Here is a 26,491-nt window from a genome sequence, read left to right on the forward strand (position 1 = left end):
GAAAACCATCTCTTCTTCCTCTGTCGTGACACTGTGCGTCTTTTTTTTCCGGTGAAAAAAGGACGAGACTCAAACGCAGGAAAAGGAGTGACCTTCGACGAGATGGAAGAAGAGCGAGGCGCTTCCGAGAAGGAAACGAGCAAGATCTGAAAAGACGTTTCACCTTCTCGGTTCTCTGTTTTTTTAGAAAGGTTCAGTCGACTTAACGGAGGGGCAACGCGCGTCTTCTTCCTCCCTGAGTTCTCTCCCTCTCTCTTCCTTTCTCTTTCTTTCTTTCTTTCTTTCTTTCTTTCTTTCTTTCTTTCTTTCTTTCTTTCTTTCTCTCTCTCTCTCTCTCTCTCTTTCTCTCTCTTTCTCTCTCTCTTTCTCTCTCTCTTTCTCTGGCATGCAGAGCTGCAAGAGAGAAGGCCATTTGCTGTCGTGGCAACGAATAGCTGTCGCTTCAAGAGACCTTAGCAGCGAGTCTGCTAGCCTCTGTTTCCTGCGTTTTCTCAAGTTTTTCATGGTCGCGGACCTCAAGCTGTTTTCAGCTCCTTCAGGACCCTCCCTCAGAGCGGGGAAGATCAGAATCACCCGCAGAGTCCGTACCGTCCTTCGTTCCTCATCTTTTTACCTGTCAAGAAGAGAGCGACCGATCCTTCTAGGTCTGCGGCTCTCGCAGGGCGCTACAACTCAGCAGGCGACCTCTTCTTCGTTTCCTTCTCCTCCTTCCTCTCTCTCTCTGGGCGATGCCGTCAGACAGGGAGGATAAGACTCTTCCCTCTTCTTCAGACGGCGCAGCCCCCTGCGTTTCTCCGCCAGCACTGGAGAAGGGAAGTCACGAAGAGAAAGAAGGCGAGGAAGATGCAGATGAAGAAGCAGCCGAAGAGTGCCGTGAGTCTTCTCGACTTCTTTCGAGTCACCCTGCGTCTGCGTCGCGCTGTCTTCGAGATTTCCACGGCGAGAAAGAGGCAGGATGCGGAGGAGGAAGCTCCGAAACGAGAAAGACGAAGTCGACAGAAAGTGAACGAGTCCCGGTTCCGTCACAGAAGGCGAGATTTGTCCTCGAGCGACGGCAGAGCAGACAGTCAGAGCAAAAGCGACACGGAGATCGTGACCCAGAAGGACGAGAAAAAACAGGACGACGACCCTACGGGAGAAACAAGCATGCGGCGTATCATGCTTCCTCTCCAATTGTGCCTTTTGTCTGCAAGCCTGATGGTTTGTCTTCCGTGGCGGCGACCCAACGAATCATCGAGGCTGTCGAGGTAAGAGGATTTGTTCTTGTTCGACCTCTCTGCTTTCTCTATCGTGCTTCTGTCTTCATCGCGAACGCTGGTTTCGCGGAGACGCCTTCACCCTTGCCTCTTCCTCCGCTCGTCCTGCTCTCTGTCGCGTCGCTCCAAACGTCTCTAAGGGAGCTGTGGCTACGGGTATCTTTATCGACTGCCTCCCTTTACTCCCAGACCAGCCTCCGTCTCCGCGTTCATCCAGGAAGATGCCCTCGCTGGTGTCGTCCCTCTTATTTCCTCATCCTTCTGCATCACCGATGGCCTTCATCTCTTTCGTTTCGTCTCCACGGTTTCCGCGAGCGACCTCGCAACTCCTTGTCTTCGCACGCTCTTGGGTGTCGCGTCTGTCCGGCGTTCTCTTGTCTTTTCTCCTCTTCAGTGCTGCTGCGTATGCTGTGCGTCATGCCGCCGCCTGGCTCTTGTCTCTTCCTCTTGCCTTTCCTTCCCTTGTCTCTACCGTCTCGTTTCTCCTCTGTCTCCCCTTCCGTCGCCTCACTGCGTCGCTCCTCACTTGTCGTCCGCCTGGCCTCTCCACCCGCCTTGTTCTCTCTGTCTCTCCGCGTCTCTTGTTGGGTCCCGATCGTTCTGCGCTCTGCCGGCGAGGTTCTTTCCGCCCTCGGCCTCTGCTCAGCGGCCTCACTTCTCCCATCGCGCGCGCCAGCTCGCCAGCGCCATTTCCTTCGCTTTCTTTTCTCTGCCGCGTCTTGTCCTCAGTCTCTGGTCCACGAATTTCGTCGCGCTGGCCGCGGGACCTCCTCACGCCCGCTGCTCGCGGCCTCGTCGGGACGCTCTGCGTCTCTGTTTCGGACAACCTTCCTGCTTCCTTGTGCATGCGGGCCGTACGTTTCCTTCCTGTACCATTTTGTCTCTTCGCTGCCGGCTGCGGAGACAGGCGTAGCGGCCGCCGCCCTCCTCGCGTCTGCTGCGATGTGCGTCGTCTGCTGTCTCCTGAGCAACAACGAGGCCTCGCTTGTCTCCTTCGTCCGCTTCGTCATCTTCCTCCCTCCCGTTCTCCTCGCTGCGTGGCTGGCGTACAGAAGCCGGACCATTGAACATGTGAGACTCCTGAGCTCCCCGCCCACTCGGTCGCAGAGACAGAGTCCTACTGCTGTTGCCTTTCTCCCTAAAATAGAGACAGAGAGCGAAGTAGAGATTTCTAGACAGACAGAGAGAGAGAGACCTAGAGAGAGCCAGAGAACCAGAGAGAGAAAGCGACAGATACAAACAGATGTAGACTGTGGAAAGAACTATCGAGATCTAGATTCATACACAGAGGGAGATATATAGATAGATGGATAGATCGAGATATAGACAGAGAGCGATGCAGTTATGTGCTTCCAGAGAGCGACATGAACACCTGTATACAAACAGGTACGGATATAGTTCGAATATAGTTCGACGTTGAGGCAAATTTCTAAAGATACAGAAATAGAGAGTGAGAGGAAGATGGAGAAAGACACGAAGGTGCCGACGTCGGGATGTTTTTCTCTGCCTGGGACTGCACCCCACAGTCCTTTTCTCTCCTGTCTCCAAAGAAGTTCTTTCTCAGAGACTTTCCACCTCATGTCTCGCGTTGAGCTATGTCTGCAGCTGCGGGCAGTGTCCAAACTCCAGGAGGCGTTGGATGAGTTCAAGACGGAGACAGGCTTCGCCTCGCTGTGCGGCCCTCTGTCTCCGTCTCAACTGTCTCCTTCCTCGTCTGCGCCTCGCCGGCCTGGGTCCTCGGCGCTCTTCTCTCATGCCGCGTCTTCACAGGCGTCGTCGCAGTGCCCTGGGGACGAGGCGTCCTTCATCGGGAAGGAGACAGCTGCTCATGCGTCGTCTCCGGTGTTCCGCAAGGACGAGCGCGCTCAGGCCGAAGGACTTCTTTGCTCCTCCAGTGGCTTGGGAGGCGACTATCCGCCGGACTACTCGCGCCTGTCGCCTGCCCAGTTGTTCGCCGCGCTGCAGGTCCTCGTCGGGGACAGCGCCGACGCCCGGTTCTCTTCTCTCTCGTGCTCCGGAGAAGCCGCGACGGGGGGCAGCTCGGCAGTCTTGCATGCATTCGAAAAACGTCCTGCGAGTCGTCTTCTCCCCGCGAAGAGCGGGGACGCCGCGGAGGGGAAGAAGGAGAGTCGCGCAGGCGCCGAGGCGGTCAGAGAGGCGACCGCGCAGAGAACGGCGAAGGGAGAAAAACGAAGGGAAGACAAGGACGCCACAGGCGCCGACTTCGCCCCCGACGACCATCTCCCGGCTGCGTCGCTCGTTGCGGTGCTGCGAGATTCTCAGTGGCAACGGGTGCCGAGGAACATGGTGAGGTGGAAGAAGAGCGAGAAGAAAGCAGAGACAAGGCGGGGAGACACAGAGAGATAGAAACGATCTGTGGATGGCATGTGGAGAGGCGAGACAACGAAGAAGGCGCTGGAACAGGGCGACCGAAGACACGCAAAAAGGGGGAAGAAGAAGCCTTTTTTAGGCCATCAGGCAGGGAGATGGGTGGAGAAAAACGTCGATGCGCAGACGCATGACAAAAAAAAAGCAGAGGTCTGGGTCACGGGATATGCTGGTGTAACTTGTGCGGTTGAAAATGACGCAATGTACGCACCGCTAGATGACGGAGAAACACGGTCAACATAAGATGCATTTTCAAATGGTTCAATTGAATTAACAATATGTGCATCATGGGCAGCTGCGTTGCTAAGCAGGCACCTTGACCACGTACAAGTATGGACTCCATGTTACGAAAAATGAATGTTGACTTCGTTTTGAGACTGTTTTTCATTCCACGCAACTGGCAACGCGGGCTGCGCCTTGTCCGGGATGTTTGTGTCTTTTCTCACGTATGACTGTACATCCCAAGGAGACGCACAAGTATGCGAGCACTTTGTCGATCTTCCCTACATTGAGAAATACCTTCTTACACGTGCATGTCTTCACACACACACAGCTACTTGAGGTGCTCTCTGTTTCCTTCGCGTTTCTTTTTTCGCTCCTACCACTATTGTTTTTGCTTGTCAGCCGTCTGTCGCGCCTTTGTCTGGTCAGCGCTGTGTGGATCTCTCCTTTGACTCCTGTGTTCGGCCCACAGCTGGCTGCAGGCGATGTATTCAAACTTCGCCCGGGGGATCCACTGCCCTGCGACGCCGTACGCGTTGTTCCGGCCTTCTTGGTTTCCCGTCGCCACCGGCTGAGCGCGGGAGGTCCGCGGAGACAGGACTCGCCTTCGGGCATGTCTCACAGGTCCGAACATGGCCGTGCTGTGTCTGCCTGCGTTCCTCCGAGGAGCGAGCTCCACGGTGAGAGACAGCGAACGGCTTCCAAGGCGCCTTCGCCTCACACGGGGGGCGGCCCCAGTCTTCGCGAGACCCCCTCGCGGTCCTTGAGTGCAACCGCACTCAAACTGTCCTTGCCGTCTTCTTCTCGACCTCACTCTTCTTCCTCCCCTGCGCGTTCTCTGTCTGAGTCGTCCGGATCGTCTTCTCGCTCTCGCTCTCTCTCTCGCTCTCTCTCTCGGTATCTGTCTCGGTCCTGTGCTTCCTCCCGTTCCTCCCCATCGTCTGCTGCGTCTTCTCCCGCGTCCCAGAGGTCCACGCGCCTCGTCCTTCGTCCAGTCTTCTCAGCCGGCGTCTACCGCGTCGGCACGGTCTTCTCGCCTTTCGGTTCCGACCCAGCGCGGCGCACTGGAGCCCGGAGGGCGTCGTCGTCCTTGTCAGCCTCGCCTCTGACCTCTTCGCCTCTGGCCGGCTCGGCGGACGGTGAAGAGAGAGCCAGAGAGCCCCGCACTTCCTCTCTCGCTCGCTTTCTATCACCTCACCACGCGACGAAGCGACCCAGACGCGGAGACCGAACTCAGCGGGCCGACGCCCCGCGCGAACGTCTTGATGGCGCGTCTGCGCTTGCGTCTTCCGGTTGGGAGTCTGTGTCGCGCAGGCAAGCTTTCGACGCAGACGCGGCATACGCGAGACCGCGAAGCACGCGGCTTTGCCCTTCACCGTCGGACTCGAATAAAAACGACTCTTCGCGGTCGGCCTCGCGCCCTGGAAGACGGCTGAGGGCCTCCTCGCCTCGCCGAAGAAAGGCGTTCTCTGGGGCGTCCAGTGACGCCTCTGGAAGGAGACATTCTCCAGTCGACTCGCCCCCGCGGGCGTCTCGCCGACCATACGCCTCAAGCCGGAAACCGCGGCGCCGCGGATCGTCTCCCCTGTCCTTTTCCGTTGACCCTGCAGGCAGTTCAAGTCGCTTCAAGATCGCACGAGGCGCCATCGCAGGCAGGGAAGGAAGGCGAGGCAGGCGAAGCCGAGAAGAGTCGAGACGAAGGGATGCCTTGACCGGCAGGGAGGGGGGGGAGGACTCGCGAAAGCGGTCGCGGCCGAGCAGGGTGTCGGGGACGACAGCGGAGCAAGGTCGAGACGCGGTTCGGAGCGAAGGCGACAACCAGCTTCCGTCACGAGAGAGAAGAAGAAGAACCGACCGAGAAGATGGCGGGGTTTCGTGGCGAAGTTCGAGGCGAGGCGCCAGCGACCAAACGAGGAAACGGCGTTTGCGGGACTCTGGAAAAAAGCGCTGGCTCTCCGACGTCGACGAAGGGTACTGGCTAGACAGCAGCGAAGACGACGCGAGAAGCAACGGCCACCGACGAAGACGCGACCTGCACGATGACGGCCTTCACGGCGACGGACGCAGAGATAAAAGCGCGAGGCGACACCTGGACGTCCGAAGTCGCCGAGAGAGAGAACGGGGAGAGCGGGGCAGAGACCGACACCGGGAACGAGAGAAAGAGAGAGGCAGAGAGCGAGAGAAAGAGAGCAGCCGCGCCAGAGGAAGAGAGCGGGACAGGGAGGGCGAGGGCAGGAGAAGGCGGCGGAGAGAACGAGAGCGAAGAGAGGAGTCGGGAGAGCCAGGGCATGCATCTACCACACTCCGAATACGCCGTGTGAGCGATGGTGACAAGGAACGTGGACGGAGCGGATCCTGTGGTGCCTCGGTTGAACAGCGAGAAGAAAGACAGACATGCGTGAACCGGCGAGAGGCGAGAGAGCGAGCTCTGCATGGAAGCAGTCGTCACGGAAATGGACAAGGTCTCGAAGACTGCATAGAACGGTGGCGCGCGAGTGAGACTCTGGCTGTCGCGGCCGAAAGCTCGTTTGAAGACGAAACGCGAGGACGACAACCGTTACTTCAAGCTCATTTCAAAACAAAGTCAAAATACGTCTGCGCGTCCCTCGCTGACAGAGAAGCGACGCGGCCCCTGCGCCCGCGGCTCCTCGGGAACGCACCGATGCACAGTCGAGCGCCTCACGGCGACTCAGACGACTACTTGCTCTCTACAAGAAACCGCGAAAACGACATCTCGGAGACACAGAATGCAGGAGCGAGACCTGAGTCGCATTCGGCCTCCCTCACGTCTCCACCGTCCTTGCCGTTGCGCTTTCTCGACTTCTTCTCGAGACCTGCGGACCAACACCCCACCTCAGGACTGGGGCGGAAAGACCGCGAGTCAGACTCAGGAGGCGAGAGAGGAGACACAGGTCGCATCGGACTCGCAGCCAGTTGCGAAGAAGCGAAGCAGAAAGCAGCGTGGTGGGAAGTCGAAGAACTCGAAGAAGAGTTGATAGAGGCCGCAAACAATGATGGTGTCGCTGGCGAGCTGAAGTCAGGAACGTTCATCGCCCTCCGAACGTCGTGCGTTGGAACGCTCAGATCCTTCTTGGAGGTGAGATACACGTGACCGCGTTTCGGCTTGCTCCGTTCTCACGATGGGGAAGGGAGGGGGGATTCTGAGTTGTCTCTCTAAGTGAACCTCTTTGTTCAGAACGCCTTTTGCTCCATGTCCCTGTTCGCGGCTCTCTTTCTCTCTGGTCGTTGGTCGCAGGCTGCGTTGCTCTCGAGTTCCGCATCTCTGTTCCCTTCCGCCTTCGCGTTCTTTCATCCTTTCTCGGTCGCTGTCTCGGCCCGTGGTTGCCCCCCTCGCTTCGTGTTCCACCCTCGTTTTTTGCATGTGGATCTTTCTTTCTTCTTCCCGTCTGCCCTTCTCGTTCTCGCCCCTCCCCCCCTGTCGTTGCCTCGCTGTTCTATCTTCACCCCACCGCAGCGCGCCGCCTTCGCCAGTTCGCTACCGGGTCAAACTCTCCGAGACGGTTTGTGTGCTGAAGGCTCGACTCCGTGTGTTCGCTGGGAGTTCATTTGTAAGCAAACGCTAAGAGTGTCATGAAACGCGAGATTTCCCGCCCCAGTCGATACGGCGCCTGGCTCTGCGGCGCTCCTTTTCTCCTCGATCATCGCCTTTTCTCCTGTGCGTCATCTCTGTTTCTGTCTCCTGCCAACGGCCCTCAGCCCCCGTTTCGCTCTCTGGGGTGTCTCCTCATTGCTCTTCGCGTCTTACCTTGTTCTCCCTCGTTCTGGTTCCCTCGGTGCGTCCGTGACATTGCTTCCCCCCTCTGCTGTGTTGATCATGTCCGACGCTCGCTGTGCTGGCTTGTGTCTGGGCGACGGAGGCATGCGGCAGTTTGATGCTTTTCCTCTCGCGGGTGTCGCGTCTTCTCCACCTTGTTCAGGCGAGTCTGCGAAACCCAGCGTCCTCGAAAAGCCGCGCCAAAGTTCCCTTCTTCGAGGCTGCAGACTTAGTTAGCCGGCAGCTCGCTGTCGTCTGGCTCGTCGCATGCACAGTGTGCATCGTCTTCGTGATCCTCTGGTGAGCCTCCACGAAAACCAAAGTCCCAACCGAAGCGCGTCTCTCGTTCTTGTGCCTCGGTCGCTTTCCCTCTCGATCTAGCTCGCGGTCGACCTCGCGGTTTCACATCCTCTTCACTGCGTCTACTTCCCTTTCTCGTCTGTCTGTCTCTTTTCGTCTCGATAGTTCTCTCGTCTTCCGGTTGTCGGACTCTCCGTCTTCGCCTCCATCGCTCTCTGTGTGGAGCTCTTCGGCGGCCCTCTTCCCGCACCGATTCCAGTGTATACGCCCGTTTCACTTTCTGGCACAAGCTCCCGTGAAGACACCTGTCTCAACGCAGTTAATAGAACTGAGGACGCTGCTGGTTTCATGGCCAGCGACTCCACAGCTGTCCACCCCACAGCCTCTGGAGGTGGATCCGCGTAGCGCTCGCATGCAGTCTGTCTCTCCTGGGTCGTCTCGCCTGTTCCAGGGACGTGATCGCGCGCACAGGTGACGAGGTCGTACCTCTCGGCCTCCGCATCGCTCGCTGGCAGCTTCCCATCAACGTCACCTTCTGCATGCTCATGGCCAGTGAGGCTTCTCGCAAACTCACACACAAGAGCTTGACAAGACGGCGAAAGACAAATTAACCCAGAGGAAGTTGACACCTCATGCGCCACTCACCCGCATCCTCTTCGACGACATATACAGCATCCGCGATGCACCGCGAATACCGCAACCACAAAGATGGAGCTACACACAGACGCGTATAGATGTCGAAACATCTACAGCCTTTTTATATCTACTATTATATCCATATATATATATATATATATATATATATATCGCTCTTCTCATATATATATATATATATATGAATTTTTATGAAAATAGGTAGAGGCGCGGTATACATACATACACGCATGCATTCCTTTATACATGCATGCATTTACTATTAAGGCAGATGCGTGAGTCGCGCCCGGTATTTCGAGCTTCATTTGTCAGGAAATGTAGACGCGTTCGCCAGGCGTTGCTGTGTATTTTAAAACCGCTGCATGCAGTCCCGCGGATCCTCGGAGAACTGACGGACATCTGGGGGAATGCCCGGCTTCAGTCTTTGTTTCAGGTGCGTCCTCCTTGTTCATCAACAGACTCACCTGTTAAGAGAATTCCCCGTGGTTGTTTCTGTCTTCCCCGTCGTTCGCGGTCCTCTTTCCTCTCGTGAAGGTCCCGTTAACTGTAGCCTCGCTTCTCAGTCCAGTCGCTTGTTGCTTCGCTCTTGTCTCTCCTTGTGCCACTCTGCGTTTGACTCTTCGTGTGTGTTTCTGTCTCCTCCATCTGTGCTCTGTCTCCTTCTCCTTTTTTGTTGTCGCTGTCGCCTCCACGTCTTCGCTCTGCCTCTTCGAATCCTTGTCGATCGCCTGCACCTTCTCGCCTTCACTGGCTCTTGTTCGCGACCTTCCTCCTTCTCTTCGCTGCGCGCGTTCAGGAGGCGCATTACCGGGCGCGCAAGGATGCCTGCGTGGACGTGGAAGGCGAAGGCCGCGTCTGTCGTTCGATTTCTTCCTCTTCTTGGACGACGGATGACTCCTCTGCTGCTTCGTCGGTCTCGTCCACCGTCTCTGTCTCCAATGTCCCCATCAGCAAACAAATCAAGGAACTGATCTACATCTTCAAAAGGGTATACTGTCCCTCCCATTGTGGGACTCCTACATGTCTATGAGCTTATTTTTAGATGTGGAATTCCATAGGTTCCGCAACACACTCATATATCTCTATATATACGCTTCTTGCGATCTGAACAACTGGATGTAAAATACGCGTGTACGTCTCGGTACAGCAACACAGGGATCCCAGCACAGATTCACCGACTTTCATGTACGCCTGGGCGTTGATGCACATGACATAAGGATCCACATAAATATATTTATATTTATTTATTTATATTTTTATTTATTTATTTATATTTATATTTATATATGTAGATGCACACTGTCGAGTCCACGAGTGTGTACATCTGCGGAATCTGTTAAAAGAGTTTGACCGTGTTTGTGTTTCGGTTTCGCTTTCAACTGTGGGGCATTCCTCATTTGCCCGGCTGTTGGCCATCGTCTCTTTGAGCTGTTTCTTGTCGGTGCATCATCACCTTCTTTGCTGGAAGCTTTTTCCTCTCCACTCTCAGGGTCTGGACGGCTCTTCGAATCTGCTGCACACCATGAACAGCACGACGGTTCTCTGTTTCGTCGACAAAGATGGAATTCTGGTCGACGCGTGCCGGACGCTCCAAGAGGTCGCTGTAGGCGCGTCGAGCACGGTGCATGTACCTGCGCCTGAAGCCGCTCGCGAGGCCTCAGGCCTGCCGGGATCTCCTCCCCTCCACCTCGCGGGTGGGGGGCAGTCTGGGACCCTCGGCACTCGTGAGGAAGAGGGAGAAGAAGAGCAGGAGCACGAGCAGAGCGACGACGAGCATGAGTCTGGACAGGGCGCGCCAGACGAGACCGCGCGACCGGACCGCGAGCAGGAAGAAGGTGGACGGGAGGATCCGAACGAACACGATGAGCACGATGAGCGCGAGGAGGGAGACGAAAGAGGCGACCATCTGCACTCGCCGTCGCTGTTTTTCGCCAACCCAGAAGACGAGTGCGTCGATGGCGGATTCTACAGTTTTCTCCCAGTAGGCGAGCATGCGGCGCCTTTCACTCTGGGCCGAAAGCCTAAGAGCACACGCATGCGGAGCACAACCACAGGGCCAGGCGCTGCGCGAGCTGCAGACGCTCGAGCGAAGGCGATGAAGCGACAGGAGAGAGAAGGCGAAGAGAGAGAAGAACCGACGCGAGTCTCTGTCTGGCGGTCAAAAGACTTCGAACCGAGCGATGAGCGCTGCGACCAACTGAGGCGTGAGAGAGACAGCGTTCACTCCAAAAAAGACGACGGTTCTGGGATGACTCGGGAGTTGCCGTCGTCAATCCCTGCGACAGACACAGAAGCTGGTCAGCGGGAAAAATCTGGCGCATGCGTGGACAGCGCACATGCAGAGGCAAGTGAGAGAAGCCGGGAGTTGCCGGAGGAGCGACTTGAAACGGAAGAAGCAAACGCACTTCCGAGAGAGGCAAGAAACAAGCGTTCGTTTTTATCGTTCACCGCAACGCGGCCGTCTGAGCAAAGTCGGCAGCTCCTTGAGCCACTGGGCGCGCCTCGGCGCCTGCCCACCGAAGAGGAGGAATTTCAAGAGTCCGCGATGCAGTCGCGCGACGAGTCACCGGCTTCGTCGCCTGCACGACTTCCCTCCTCCCTCGCCTCCTCAGTCGCCTCGTTTCTTCCTTCCCTCCAGCGCAGTCGGGCAGCGACGCAAAAAAGAAGCAGAGAGGCCGGAAGAGCAGACGAGAGAGACGCTTTGAGAGAAAGGCGAGAAGGTGCAGACGGAAGAGCTCACGGCCCAGAGGGAGAAGAAGATGCGCGGCAGACGAGTGGGGACAGCGAGACAGAGGAGAGACGCGGAGACGCAGAATGGGGCGTCTCCGCTGTCGATGCCGAACGCTTTGTTCAGTCGGACCTCAGCGAGGAACATGATGAGGAAGGCGACGAAAGAGGTGAAGAACGCAGAAGCGAGGAGGCGAGACGCGAGGACCGGGAAGAGGAAGAGCGCAGGGTCGAGGAGGAGCGAAGAGCCGACGAAGCACACGGCCTACGGGAAGAGGAAGAAGACTATACACGCGAGCGACATGCGCAAGACAGCCAAGTCTTGTTGAGGCCTGTAACCGAGTTCAGAAAAGTTGTTCTCGACCTCATGAACGACGATGAATGCGTGGTTGGCCTGCGCTTCGAAAATGTAAGCTGTCGACTTCTCCACTTCTCGTTGTTTCTCATTCTCTTGGGTGCTAGAACGCCGCTGTGCACCACATGTCTCTGGCTTTTTCTTGGTTGTGCTGCAGTTGTTTTACGGATCTTCTACCCTGTGCATCTGTGACCGGAATGTGCAGGCGCGCTCCGACGCATCTATTTGAGTATATATATATATATATATATATATATATGTATATATATATATGTATAAGTGCTGATACAGGCATGTAGAGCTCGATTCACACCCGAACACAGAAGCATCTAGACTCGTGTATATTATGCATATGTACATATATTGTTTATATCTGTATTAAGCTACATGCGTGTGCAAGCACACGACATGTATATATATATATATATATTGCCTCTCTGAGTCATGTGTGTAGGAGTGTCGGAAGGGATTTCATGGCCAGGAACGCGAACATGAAATGCTTTTTCATTGGTCGCATGCATCGTGCATTCCCACAGGATTCTTGGATCGAGTACAGCACTCAGCTGAAGGCTCTCGCACTCGCCATGGCCCTGACGCAGCTCCCTCGCACTCCGCGACAGAGGTGAATGGAGAGTCTGGCTCGCCACTACGATTTCTTGAATGCAACGCCACACATCTACTTTCACATATATATATATATAACTATATATATATATATATATATATATATATATATATATATATATATGGGTATGTGTTCTCTGATGCGTGTACATGAAAAGCGTTGGCATGATTTATCTACCTCTCTATCTCTCTATATCTATGTATGTGTACACTTTTAGACGCGCGCATATGTGTATAAGCATATATATATATATATATACATATATATATATATATATATACATATATATATATATATTTGCATGTCCGTGTTTTACCTGCATGTGCGCCTTTGAGTTTGCGAACGTTTGTAGTCTTGTCACGTCGCTGGACTGCAATTGCGCAAGGGAGCGAGCGTTGATTCCGGTGTAGCTTTTTCGCTATCTTAGAGACAGTTGCGAGTCTGTTGACTCTTGAGCGAGATCGCTGAGTCTCACATCCACGACGGCACGCGGGTGAGCACCGTGTGAGACGCGAGGTTTCTGACAGAGCTGAAACAGAGCGAGAAGAAGTTCCACCTTTCCGAAAAAGCAAGAGGCTGCTGAGCAGTTGAACTCTTTTCGTGTTTGTGGCCGCAGCCTCGCCGATCCGAGTTGGCTTTTTTCCCTCTACGTTCAAGACGTCTTTCTGCCTCATCCTGATCGCCAAGGTCCGTCCCTCTTCTCTCGCAGCTAGTGTGCGAAAGGGCCTTTGAGTTGTGCAAAAGCCTGTTTGAGATGCGCTTCTGTTTCGCATTCGTTTCCGTCGACATCTTCCAGTCGACCACATGCGTGCGCGTTCCCCCAGATGTTCACGGTTTGCTTTTATTTTTGCTTTTGCGGTCCTTCTTTGTTGTGTTGTTTGCACTATTCTTCACTCTCCACAGCGGTTCAGTGTTTCTCTTGTGTTCCCGCTCGACCGTCTGCTTAGTCATGTCGGTTCGTCTTCGTTCGCCTTCGTGAATCTCCTGTGTCTCCGCATCCTCTCGCTTGTTTCTTCGCTCATGTTCTCCTCCCTTGAGAGAGCGCGCGCAAAAAGCAGCCGTCTGCGTACGATTCGATGCCGACCTCCCTCGCGTCTGCGTACCCTCCATTCCCTGTGTTGTCGACCGTCTAGCTGCATGCTGTATTTTTCGCGGATTCTGCGAGTCTGCCACACTGATTTCTCGCTCCTTCTGTGTCTTCTTTTCCTCGCATCCTGGATTTTCTCCGACGCGTAGCGGCTCATGAAGAACTCCTCGACTGTCAGTGCAGCCTGGCGAAGATCGTGGGGTGCTCCGATACGTTTCTGCGAAACTTCCTTCCGCTCAGGTGTGACACTGTTCATCATTCTTCTCGGATTTCCTTCGTCGCTTCCCAATCCTCATGCTTCCCTGTTCCCCGCAAACATGCTTCCACTTGCCTCTGCGTATTTGTGCTTGTGCTGCGGAGGGGAGAGACGCCGAGAGGTCACGCCCAAAAAGATCAGAAACCGAGACATGCGCATGCGCGCAACTGTCCAGACCGTCTCTTCTCCTGTCCTCCCCGCCGCTGTTCTCGCATGCTTCCTCCCTGCTCCTCTTCCGTTTATTCTCCGTTGCGGATTCAACTGCTGGTGTGCTAGCCGAGCGTCGAAAAGATGGTCGTCTCACGGACCCGCGTGACGTGATGTAGAAAAAAGCTTATGCACCTGCTTTGGAATCTGTCTTGGCGTAGCTTTTTGTGTTACTCTCTCGACAGCGCCTTTCGAGTTCCCCGCGTCCTCCGCAATGTTCTAGCCTCTCGCTGTCTTCTCTGTGGCTTGGTCTTTGCTCCAGATTCATCCTGGCTGTCGCGGCGTCGCTGCCCCCGCGCCACTCCGCATCGCTGAACTCGCGTCCGGCGTCTTGCTCCCGTCTTCCGCGTCTCTCCGCGAGCCGCGCGGCCAGTCCTCGACAAAGACGAGGAAGCGAGGACCGAAGACGGCAGGCTCCAGAAGGAGACAGTGACCCAGACGCCACGGAGGAGGCGGCAAACGCGACGGGAACAGCAGTGGAGGCGGAGGGAGGAGACAGACAGGAAGAAGGAGCAGAGGGCGGCGACGAAGACGACGGATACGGGGACGAAGAGGACGAAGGAAGCGACGTTGAGAGGGCGCGGGATGCGAGCGCAGCGAGGCGAGAACGTTGGGGGCAAGACGTGGATGTTTCGGACGGCGAAACGAGAGACGACGAGAACGCGCGACGGCTGGGAGTGAATGGAGAGAATAAACACACACGTGCCTTCACTCTCAGGCGAGTGAGATGGGCAGATGCATGTGGAGTTTTGAAAAAAGAAGCGAAAGGCAACAGGAAAACGCACTGCAAGGCGGCGACAGAGCCCGATAAAGAAACGCCATCCGCCCCCAACTGCGATCGTTCATTTGCGCTCCAGCGTAAGTGCTCGATGGAACAGGAAGATCCTTCCTTTTCAGCTCAGGTACAGGTATCAAAAGGCCATTGCTTTTTTGCCTGTGTTCCGCTCCTTCGCCATCTCCCTTCTCTCCTCACTCTCGCGTCTTCATACTTGCGGAAGTCTCTCGTTCTCACTGTCCCCCTGTTAGGCTAAGCGTTGTTTCACAAACTCCGTCTCGTGTCGCTTCTCATCGCGGCCAATGCCCGCAGTCCTTTCGCTTGCGGTTTCCCTTTCTTTCTCACATTTTCTCTTTTCCCTTTTCTCCCTCTTTCTCTGTCTCTCTTTCTCCCTTTCTTCTCTCTCGCTCGTGTTCTTTCCAGATTCGATGTCTTCCTCTCTGCAAGGGAAAACTTCTGTGGCGACGGCTGCTTCGCTGCGTTCGCAGAGGGCGAAGCGCGTGAGTTCTGTGACTCGCGTGAGGGTAGAGATCGAGGTGGATGCACCTGGTGAAGTGCAAATGTGTGTGTGTGTGTGTGTGTGTGTGGTTCAGGTGACACCAGCGAAGCGGCGGAAGAACGCGGAGTTTTCACTCCGTTTTTCCGAGTGTTTGTCAGCCACAGGAGTCGGCCTCGTGCCTGTCTGCGGTCGTCCTTTTCCCCTTCGGACGACAGCGGGAGGGAACGAGAGGCGAGGCCTCGAAAGCTCGGGGAACAGGACAGTGGCATGGAGCAGACGCGACAGGGAGGCGAACGAACCGACACAGATCCGGAAGACACAGAGCGCGACGAAAGAGACGGGAGAGAAGACACAGACCGCGAAGACGAAGAGGGGAAATGGAGGCGAGAGAGTGCAGATGAGCAGACGAGGGAGGCGCGACAGGAGAGACGAGAGGGACGTGTGGAGAGAGAGGCTTTGGAAAGCGACCACGAGGAGAGTGAAGTCCTTCGAGAAAGTCCAGGAGGTCGAGCGAGTGACGGAGACGCTCTCATGCTCTGGGTGGTCCGCGACATCGCCAGCAATGTCGCACACCTTTTCGTCAAAGTAGGCGACACAACAAAGCGAACCGGCAGAGCACTCCTGGCGCCTGAACCGCGAGACCGAGACCTGGGAGAAAGCGCGGAGTCCATAGAGGTGAAGCGAATGTAGAAATACTCGGGATCGCATGCTGAGCAAGAGCAGACACAATCCACGAGGTTGGGGGGGGGGGACGGACGGACGCCGGAAGAAGTGCAAATGGAGGACGAAATTATCTCAATTGTTGTGAGGTTTCTTGCGCTTCTCGATGTCTCGGCTTTTAGGGCGTCCCCGCGCTGCTTCTCCCTCGAGTGAAGTTCTATCTTGATGGCCAGCAACTTCTCCCCTTTGATGCCGGCGCTGCCCACTCCCTCCTCGAACTGAACAATCAGTGGCTATCGACAGGTAGAGAGCTTCAGAGCGGCAGAAAGCCGGGAGTGGGGAACGTAGCAGTGAAGGGGGCTCAAACTTGCGTGCACTTTGATTCTCGACTTGCGCGTTTTCACTGAACCTCTTGCTTTCATCTGTCTCACTGGGCCACCGCCCGCTGCTGCGCGGAGATAGCCTTGTGTGCGAGAGGCGGGGCGTCTTTCTCGTTCTTTCTCTCGCTTCAGTGCGTTTCCTTTCTTGCTGGCTCTCTCAGTCGCGTATTCGCTGTCTCGACCTTTCTCTTTCTCCCTCTTGTTTTCTCTCGTTCCATCTGTGCACCTTTCATCCCTGTCGGGGTCGATCTGTTCTTCCATCGCTGTCGGCATTTTTCGCGCCTTCTTCCTTGTTCCTTTCTCGCCTGTTTCATCTAGTGTTTGACGCGATTTTGGAGTTCTCTGCAGGCCTCGACGCCGTCGCGTTTGGGTACAGACCTTTGCAGCTTGACCAGGAGGACGCCCTCCTCTCTCTGCTGCACGAGAGGTCACTGTTTTCTCTCTGTACCCCACCAGTGGTGTCTCCGACACCCTCGGCGCCGGACCCTCATGCAAGCCGTCACCTCCCAGACGACGAACGAGAAGAAAACGACACTCTTCGCTGCACGCGAGACCGCGTTCCGCATCCGAACAAGAGGCGAAAATTCGAGTTTCGCCTCTCTCCGGCGTCTGTCACACCTCAAACCACAGACGAAGAACGAGACGCAGAAGATCGCGAGGCCAGAGACGCAGATGAAAGACAATCAGAAGAAAGAGGAGACGGCAGAGAAGACGAGAGAGACGCTAGAGAAGACGAAGGGATTTGTAGTCGAGAACGATGGATTTCTGTCCCTTGTCATGTTGGAGAGATTAGCGCGATGGAGACGGTTGCCCCGGTGCCGCGTGTATCCTTCGTCGAAGCGTCGAGTCTTCTTCGTTACGCCCGGCGGCGCGAACGTCGACTCCTTATGCGACGGAACTTGCGACGAGAAATCGGCCCGAGGGGCGAGACCCAAAGAGAAACAGTGCAAGAGGAGACAAGCCGGCGACGGGTGTGGGGACAAGTTCAGCAAAAGGCCGAGCAAGAGAGTGCGAAAGAGCCTCACGAGACGCCGCGGTCGTCCGCGCATTTGAAGGCTGGCGAGAAGCATGCTGCGCTGAGAGAGGCAGAACACACGCTCGAGGGAAACTTGAGAGAAATCCAGGAAGGCAGAGACGGCAGAGACGTTGCTCAGGGGAGCGAACCTGCGTTTCTGGAAGAACGAGAGTGGCGAGGAGAGACAGCCAGAGAGGTGCATCGAATGGATCATCGCGGGTGTCGCAATTCGGAACCGCCGACGGAGAGTGACAGTGTCTCTCTCCTGACGAATGAAACGTGGTTCCTTCACGGGACTCGGGAGAAAACAGAAGCGACAAACTCCTTACAGCATGCGGAGGACGCCGAGCGCCAAGGGGACGAGCTCCCCGCTTTCTGTCTCTCTCTGAACGAAGACGCAGGCGGCGAACTGCTGCGGCGGCTGCAGAGTCACTTGATCTTGTTGGGCATGGGAGCGAGCAAGCAACTGTGTGCCAAGGAAGTCGCCGCGCGGATTCAAGATCTGCACGAGGTAGGATTGGGCCGAAAGAGGAGTGACGGGGGACGAATGACTTTGAAAGAACCGCGCGCTCCGCAGTCCTGCAGGGACCTCTGAAAACACAAGAGAGACGTAGGCGCTGCGGGCTGACACCTGAGGAGGCACACCAGAAACGATGAATGCGGCGTCGGTAAACAAAGTCCTTCCCAGAGCATCTGCACTTGTGTAGGAACGCGCCGTGCACGGCTCATGGTGGATGTCTTGTTCAGTTTCGAAGTTTGACTCGTGCTTCCTCCGTAGTCACTTCTGCGTCGGATGCCGCGACACAACCGGGGGAAGGGGAGGGGGAGGGGGGGTGGGGGAGGGGTGGGGGAGAGACAGAACAGGAGGTGAAGTTGAGAGACCGGTGGCGCTAGAGAAACTTTGAGGCAGCTACCGGCATGAACCTGGGAGGAGACAAAGGCACTGGGGAGAAGGTGGGCGAAGCAAAAGAGACACGAAGAAAAACCAGTGGCTTTCGAACCTTGCGACTCAAGGTTGACCAGGTGAGGGATCCAGGAAGACAAGGAAAACCGCTTTCAACCGATTCGTGGACGGCGAAACACCGACAGCAACACTCTGTTGCAACCTGCTTCGTCTGCGTGGACTTTCTCTTGACTTCAGGCAGGAATTCGATTCGTGTTTTTCTCGTCTCAAGACGAAAAGAGAACTCGAGCTCTCGGCGCTGCGTTCGGCCTCGAAACTGGATGGAACTGCATCATCTCGCTTCAGCCGACTTCAGGGTCCGTCGTCGTTGTTGAAGTCCATTCCTTACACTTTCCTGTCTGGCGTCCTTTTCACTTCTTTACTTCTTCCGTCTCGCGCCTGTCTCTGTGGCATGCAGCATCCGTTTCGTTTTCCTTCCTTTCTTCTTCATTTCTCCTTCGTGTTTTTCTCTCCTCTCCCCATCGCCCGTGCTGTCCGATCCACGCAGGTCTATCTCTCTCCCCATGTTTCGCACCACTCGCCTGTTCTTTCCTGTCGAGCCTGCTTTCACACGCGGGACTCCGCTGTTCAAATCCGGTGTCATTCGCGTACGTTTTCTCTAGACTTCACCCGGTTTTTCCATCGGGTCCACCTTGCTCTTCGCGACTCTGTTTGTCTCTTCACTCTCCCGTTTCTCGGGGCTTCCCGCCGGTCTTTTTCCGCTTTCATGTGGATCTTTCTCCTTTGTTTTTGCCGCGACAGCGGAGACACATCTTACGTTAACATGGATGGAAAGATCGTCCTGCCTTCGGGCATTGCTGCGATTCGACAGCATGTGGAGGAAGTCGACAATGTTCCTCTTCAGGTACGCAGAACGCATATCGTTGCTCTCTTTTTTCTGGCGTGGTAGCCCATTCTCAGCCTGCATTTCGATGTCCTCTTCGACGAACACGGGCCGCGTTTTTCCTTTCTCTTCTTCGCCTGCTTCTCTCCTGGGGTCTCTCTTCTCAACGTAAAAGCTCTGTTGTCTCAACGGTCATGCAGGCGAATGGTTCTCCACTTCCGCGGAGCACTTCCGCGGTTCGAGAGTTGAGTTGTTTCACTTCACCTTCCCTCTTTTCCTTCTTGTCTGCAGGTTTCGCTCTTCTGCAACTCGACGCCAGACACCGTCCAGGAGATGATGCAAGTCTTGCAAGGTAGTCTTTCGCAAGTTGTGACAGGACGATATTGCCCAGTCCCCCTTTCTCCTTTCTCTTCCACGCGTCGTGTTTCGCGGCTCTCCGAGTATTCTCCCTCTTTTCACAGATACCTCTTTTTCACTCTATGCCTTCTATCGATATCTGTAGAGATATAGAGATAAGGCGCAATCTGAATATATATCTATATATCTATATATATGTGCAGTTATATATGGATGCACATGCAGGACGCTCGACGCGGTTCTCTTATCTTTCTGCGTATGCGTAATTTTCCGCGGCCATGTTTATGTCTTCGTCTACGTCCTTGTCTTCCTGTCCAAGAGAACAGAGTCAGAGCCACAGATCTTACCCTAGCGCGGATCTTGTCAGTCTTCTTCCTTTCTTTCACCTCCCGCGTGAGTTGCCGGAGTGTCTGCGGCGGCCTCTGGTGCCTCCCAAGATGTTCTCCCCCTACGTTTTCCAGAGCCCCAGAGGCATGGACACAAAACTCGCAAATCGAGGCTTATCCCGCTTTGACTGTTTCTTATGCTGCCCTCCTTTATCGTTTTCTCTTTTTCCAGAAAACAATGAAGTGATGACCTGCGTCGGCAGCTGCTTGCGGACGAGTAACTTTCCTCTCTTTGAACAAGCCAATGCCTCCATTGCCACCTTCGTCGCCCCTGACGCTCGCTGCAAGTGAGTGAAGGAATCGAAAAGGCAGACTGCACGTTGCTCTGACTTCCCTTGTTACACTCTTTCATTGTTCAATCTGCGCTGCTTTGAGAAGATTCAACATGTCTTCTCTCAGAGCCCAGATTAGCGTGACATCTGCGTTAGAATCATCCTTGATATCCGATGATACCAAATGTGCATTCCTTCTCGGAACCCTGTCGAGTAAGAACGCGCGCAGATCCCCAACTCCCCTGTACATCTGCGTCGTATTCGTTCACGTTGTTCACAGCGCCCTTGTGCGTCTAGGCATGCGTCGAACATGGCAAGAGAGAAGAACCAGTTTGTGGCGGGGAATCAATGACGTTTCTCGAGGAGGTTCACTAGCATCTGTGTCTGGTGTCTGCTTTCTGCCTCCAGAGCTTGCGGCGGTCGATGGTCGCCTGTGGCATGCGACAGCTCTCTGCCAACGCTCAATCCTTCTCTCGCTTTTGCGGCCGATTTGAATTCCCTTCCTTGTGCTCTTCAGCAGAGCAGCTACCCCGGTGGGCAGGGGACGCTGGTTGGGAGATATTGACCGCGCCGTCTGCGATGGACGAAGACGAAAACATGAAACCTCCTGGAAGCTGTGACCCCAACAGGCACTCTCCTCATAGTTTGATATCCCTCCACTGCATCCGCATACGTAGACGGAACCGTACATATCGATCCCGCAACACCTACGTCCCCTCTGCTTGATCGAGAGAGAGATACAGACAGATAGATTCATTCAGATTCATTGCTTCAGGCAGCTAAATAGATACATAGAGATACATACATACATACATACATACATACATACATACATACATACATACATACATACGTACATATAAATAGATAGATGTGGGTGGATGGACAGATTGGCAAGTTATCTGTAGCGTGTCTGTCTCTTTGTTGATGTCTCAGTTCCTTTCTTTGTTTGCTCCGTGTGCAGCTGCATGTATGGAGTTCTGCTTGTTTGGCATCTGGTGCCGCTTGTGGGCGACTCCCATGACCTCGGTCGCGTAACTAATTTACACTTTCTGTCTCCACGGCGTTTCCGATGCCTCCCTTTTGTAGGTCTCTGTTTGTCACTTTTTTCCCCGTCCTGTGTCTGCGCAGTTGCCGACCCGCACGTGACGATGGCTGTGATCTACGAAGCCTTTCGGGAGTCTCGGCGCATCGTCGACTCGATCCAGCAGTCTCTGACGTTGTGTCTCTCGTCCTCGATCTTTCTTTCGCTCTTTTTTCTCTTCAACTCCTTCGCATTCATCCCCAACCTCCTCGACCTCGTGTCGTTGCTGCTGTTCCTCCTTCTCTTCATTCCGCTTCTCTCTCTCGCACTCCTCCTAAATCCCAAAACAGACAAGCTCATGAAGGAGTATCCGTACAAGCCGATGGACCCCACGCAGACGCAACGGCAGCTGCTCGTCGTCTTTGTAAGTCCCGCAAAGGAAAGAAAGAGGCTCCGGTGCGGGCCGTCGTCCTCTCAGAAAGGCGAGTCGACAGCCTCGAAAACGCCCAAGGCGTATCTCTTCTGTCTGCGTTCCTTGTCGTTGATCGACTGGGTTCAGTCCTCGTCAACGCTAAACTCGAAAGCGAAAGATCAAGCAACGGAACAGACTGTGGCCTAATGTGAGACCTTGCGCCTGGCGTATGTCTTGTGCCCAGAGAGGCCGCGTCTTTTTAGTTCGCGCGTGCGTTGTTCTGCGTTTTCTGCAACCAAGGACGACGATTCCAGAGCGGTCGACCTGTCGCTCGAGCTGGACGCCAGCTTCGAATCGAAAGCAGAGCCAACTTTCTTAAACGAGTCGTTTCGCTTTCACGCGTAACGTCTGGTGTGGGGTGCTCCATCCGTTCTTCTCGCCACCTGGATAGAAACGCACAGACGTTTTCTTTTTTTCGACGCGCCCCCCCAGAGAGAGCTGCGCGGTAGCACATCGAGTTCCTTATCGCCGTCTTTTCCGTGTCTCTCTCCGTTCTCTCTCCTCCCCTGCCCTCCTCTGGCTTCGCAGATGCACTTCGCTGTGCGCCTCGTTCCGTCGGTGATTGTCATTTCTGCTCTCTCGCTCACGTACATGTTCAACATGGGCCATGATCTTTACGGCGACCTGCGCCAGGAGCTTCAGGTCAGAAGTGCTCTCTCTGCTTCTCTCTTGCCGCTGCATGCGTCGCCTCTCCCGCGTTTCCTCGACGAGGGAAGAGGCAGGCGCCTGGAGGACAGAGACGCCGACGGCCCCCGAGAGAACGCCCGTGGAAGTGAAGGCGGCGGAGACAAACGGCTCGAAGGAACAAGAGGAAAACGCCAACGCAGCCGCGACGGAAGCGCTGAGACTGGAGAAGAAAGAGAGACAAAGAGAGACCTGACGAGCGAGGCGCGGTTCGACGACCTCGAGGGAAAGACCCCTGCTCAGCTTCTCGAATTTCTCGAGCGAAAATGCAACAACTTTCGCTTCGGAATCTCGTGGCTTTCAGGTAAAAGGAGACTGGTAACAAACAGAGAGTGTGGAGCCTCTGGAGGCTGACTACAGCGAATGCGGTGTTTGAGCTGATCTGGGGGTCGACGCACGACTACACCGTCGAAAACGCATGGCGCCTGTGCTCGCGTTTGACTTCATTCCGCCCCACCAGCAAGGCGAGACGACAAGCACCGTATTCGTATACAAATATATATATATATATATATATATATATATATATATATATGTGCAATGACAACCAGATAGTGACATAGATTTATACACATGCAGATTGGTGTTGAGAGATCTAGAGAACTCTGCGTCGACCAGACACTTGAAACGGGTGTATGGTGTTGAGTCGCACATACAGTGCCCTTTCTCGCTTGTCTCACTTTCGGTTGTGAGATGCGTGAGGCTGGTTCCCCCTATCCCTTTATTTTGGCGTTTCTTTTTTTTCTCGTGGCGTGTGTGGCGGACTCGCGGATAGCTCTTCGTTGGCCGGTCCTTCGTTACGAGATATTTCTCTGTGTGTCTATCCTGTCTTCTTTTTCGACCTCCTCAGGCAAGTGGCTAGCCTGCGGTGACGCAATGAAGGATACGGGGTCCGTGTTGGGCGAAGCCTCTCTAGTTTGCGCTGCCTCCACGCCTCTTGTGTTAGGTGAGTTTTTTGTGTTAGGTGAGTTTTCGTGTTTTTTCTCAGTCATCCAGCGTTTTATCAGGCGGTGAATGCTGTTGTCCCCCTCTGCTCATTCCGCTTCTTCGCTGCATTCTTCGTCGCCGTTTTCTCCTCTCCTTCTCCTCGCCTTTTCCCTCTTCAAGAGGTGCCGCGTTTCTGCTTCACTTCCGACGTTTTGCATGTTGCCTCGTCTTGCTTTTGACCCCCGCGAGGTTTTCTTCTTTCTCTGCCTCCCTGGTCGCATGTTACTTCATCGTCCAGACGGTCGTCTTCCCGTTCGGACGCCATGTGGTTTTGCTGGACCGTTGCCGATCCGGAATCGTTGGCATGCACAGGGGTGGAGCATCAGGGGATCCTTGAAGCCCAAGCGGTGATTGCACGCTGTAACACAGCTCTCATGCGCTTCATCTTTGGTGACTTGTTTCTTGACATCTTGCGCGCCTGAAGTCGTTCTGTTCTGTCTTTAGGGGAGCTTTTCTGCTTCACACTCGTTGGCGTCACTCTCATGCTTCTCTCCATGTCCTACATCGACCGGTGAGCGATCGGGAGAGAGACGCGTTCTTCACCCTTTCTGGAAGTCGTCGAAGCGGCAGCTCTCTCGGCCAAAGACAAGAAACAGGCGCATGTACACATGTCAACATTTACATTTTTATAGAGTTGTAAGTAGCGGCGCCTGCGATGTGCCTTGTCCTTTCTTTCATAGCCAGACACATATGAGTATTTGCTCTCTGTGTGTACAAAGGCGTCTGTATGTAGATCTCCCTCCCTCGGCTTAGCTGGGTCGGTGCCTGTCGCACGAATCGGGTCCGCGTTGCCCTCAACACACAGTTCAATTTCGTTTTTTCCCGAATTTCTGTTCATTCCACGATTTCTGCCGCCTTGCGTTCTCGCCTCCGGTGTCGCGCGTTCGTCTTCAGATTCGAAAGTCTTCTCGCAATTCCTCCCGTTCGCAATCGCTGGTGGCTCGCGAGTTGTGCGCTGCTGACGGTCGTCATCGCGTTGACTGTGACGACTCGAGTCACTCTGCATCGTAGATATCTGGACTCTGCGGCTTGCCAAGAAAGCAGGAAAGCGGAGTTCTCTTCTTCTGCTGTGTTTTCTGGCTCTTCGCGACCGTTCCAAAGCGAGGGTGCACTTGGAGCCGAAGGAGGGAGGATGGCAGCACCCGAGCAGAGAGCTGGGAACGACAGACCAGAAGCCGCGGGCAGAGCAGATGTGCATGCGCGCCCCCAGGAGACCAGGAAGTTCACGAACTACGCTGCTCTCATTGTAAGTGTGTCTCGACGCGAGCCCATAGACTGAAGCCTCTTGTGGCGTCGCTGGGGCGTTGCTCGTGTCTCGTGTGTGTGACGTTCAATTTGCTGCAGTCAAACCCAGTGTCTGTTCCATCGAGTCCGGTATCTGTGTTACTGTTTTCTTCACTGCACTCCACAAGAGGATGCCAGGCAGACAGGCAGCACATGCTTCCTCAAACATCAGACACGCGTAGGGCGTTTCAACCTCGACTTTCTTCCTTGCTGTTCATCGGCAAGTCGTCCTCTCCCTGTTGTCTGTGCTGGCGGCTAGCCTCGGCACAGTTGCCTCCCAGCGACGCCTCCTCACGCACTGGGACTCTGCGCCGGTTTCCTCCGTTTTTCGCATGCAGTGCGTAGGTTTCACTGGTACCGAGCGATGTCGCATGCGTATCTTCGCACTTGCATGCGCCACAGGTTTCCATTTGTAAAAGACTCGTTTCCTCGACCCCCGTCCTTCCGCCCTGTCCTTTGTGCATCTCTCTCGTCTCTTCGTCTACGCCGTTCCGCGGGTGCACTTGTCCTCTCGTCTGTCAATCTCTTTTCTTCAGTGGCCGCACTGGAGTCTGTGCTTACTCGCCGGATTGCTCTGGATTTTCGTCGTGATCGTCGACGAGTTGGTCAAGCGCGTTGAGAGACAGACGCACGAACACCACCAAAAGTATCTCAAGGTGCTCTTCGCAACGCGGCTGGGCATGTGGAGTCCAAAGTAGACCAGGCGACACAAACGCTGACTGCAGAAGGTCCACGGGTTCAGCGGTGCCGACGTATTTACGGTGTTTGTGTCCCTCTGACTCGGCTCCTTCAATCATCGATACAGCGAAATATACACATGCGTATGTATGCAATCACATGCATGTTTATATGCGTATATATATATATATATATATATATGTACCTACTCTTTTCTGTGCATGCTTCTTCTCTATGGTACCTTGTGTATGTAAAGTATATCTACATTACACACATGTATGTATATATGGTTTTCATTATGTATATATATATATATATATATGCATATGTATACATATATGCATATGTGTATATACATATATGTATGAATGTCTTTAGTCGTGTACGTCAGGTACCTTCTGCATGTGTTGTCTATAGGTATACATATACCTGTATATATGTACAGTTCTGGATCACGAACTCCCTTTGCCAGCGGATGGATTTGGGGAATGAAGTGTTTGTGGGGGTTCCATGTATAGCGAATGTATCTGACTGTGGTCAAGCCGTCGCGGCTGCGCGTCACAGGGCCAAGGAACGGTGGGTCTTGAACGGCAGGAGAACTTTTTTTCTTGCGCCGATTTGCATCCGGTCTGGTTAAGGCAGCCAACGCTGCATGCGCTTGGTGTGTGGAAGTGCGTCGCATGAACCGACGTCGTGTCACTCCCTCGAGCGTTCGTCCTCTCTAGTCCTCTGCAGCTTCTCGGACATGAGAGAGCATCTTTGTACCTCTCCGAAATTCTCTCAGAACGGCAGAGATGAATCCAGAGACGAAGGTGCATGCACACGCCTTTGAAGACTCGGGCCAGTGCGTTTGCAGAGACACAGATCTATTTGCGTAGATGATGAATGATACAGAGATGCATAGAGAGACACAGAGAGATGTGAGACAGATTGACGCAGAGAGAAACTGAGATGAAGATCGATGGACAGAGAAGAGACAAATAGATAGACAGATACATAGATGCACAGATATAGAGATAATTAGATAGATAGACATATCAGTGCACTGACATAGAGGTAGATCCGTTATTTGTACTGGGATAGGTACAGGATGCCTATCGGTGGAGAGCTATTGGTGGATTTCTGCTGTGTGGTGCTGTGGCAAGTATCGTTCTTTGGCGGAGTCGATGGTCTCTCTGACGGCTTCTCTCGAAGATCGCGAAAAACGGAGTCGGCCTCTTCTGTCACAGCAACTCTACGTTGATCCAGTGTTGTTTTTGTCCGAACACTGGTCGCAGTGCCGCGTACACAGATGCACTGCAACAGAGAGCGAGGTCCTGATGTCTTCATGGCGAGACATGCACCTACCTCACCGCTGTAAAGGCCGATGTAAGTAGAAT

General features: G+C 54.4%; 1 protein-coding gene across 1 annotated transcript; it reads left to right on the forward strand.

Annotated features, from left to right (window-relative positions):
* Positions 1-60: 60 nt before the first annotated feature.
* TGME49_227780 (hypothetical protein) lies at positions 61-25,195 on the forward strand. Its single transcript, XM_018780180.1, has 27 exons — positions 61-1,247; positions 1,986-2,327; positions 2,862-3,563; positions 4,339-6,963; positions 7,805-7,941; positions 8,393-8,493; positions 8,964-9,028; positions 9,392-9,583; positions 10,085-11,731; positions 12,214-12,299; positions 12,919-12,989; positions 13,539-13,629; positions 14,115-14,710; positions 15,221-15,711; positions 15,969-16,089; positions 16,515-17,692; positions 18,323-18,441; positions 18,887-18,989; positions 19,260-19,320; positions 19,884-19,998; positions 20,392-20,516; positions 21,115-21,431; positions 22,008-22,467; positions 23,014-23,109; positions 23,595-23,661; positions 24,045-24,396; positions 24,971-25,195. The coding sequence occupies exons 1-27, from the start codon at positions 729-731 to the stop codon at positions 25,130-25,132; spliced, it is 10,941 nt and encodes a 3,646-aa protein (XP_018636075.1). The 5' UTR covers positions 61-728; the 3' UTR covers positions 25,133-25,195.
* Positions 25,196-26,491: the final 1,296 nt, after the last annotated feature.

This window comes from Toxoplasma gondii, chromosome X, assembly GCF_000006565.2.
Source record: "Toxoplasma gondii ME49 chromosome X, whole genome shotgun sequence".
Classification (NCBI taxonomy): domain Eukaryota; phylum Apicomplexa; class Conoidasida; order Eucoccidiorida; family Sarcocystidae; genus Toxoplasma; species Toxoplasma gondii.

Coding starts and splice junctions, on each gene's coding strand:
- TGME49_227780 (XM_018780180.1), top strand. CDS start 729: ATGCCGTCAGACAGGGAGGATAAGACTCTTCCCTCTTCTTCAGACGGC. Junction 20,517..21,114: donor TCAGCAGAGCAGCTACCCCG/GTGGGCAGGGGA, acceptor GTGTCTGCGCAG/TTGCCGACCCGCACGTGACG. Junction 23,110..23,594: donor CTCCACGCCTCTTGTGTTAG/GTGAGTTTTTTG, acceptor TTCTGTCTTTAG/GGGAGCTTTTCTGCTTCACA.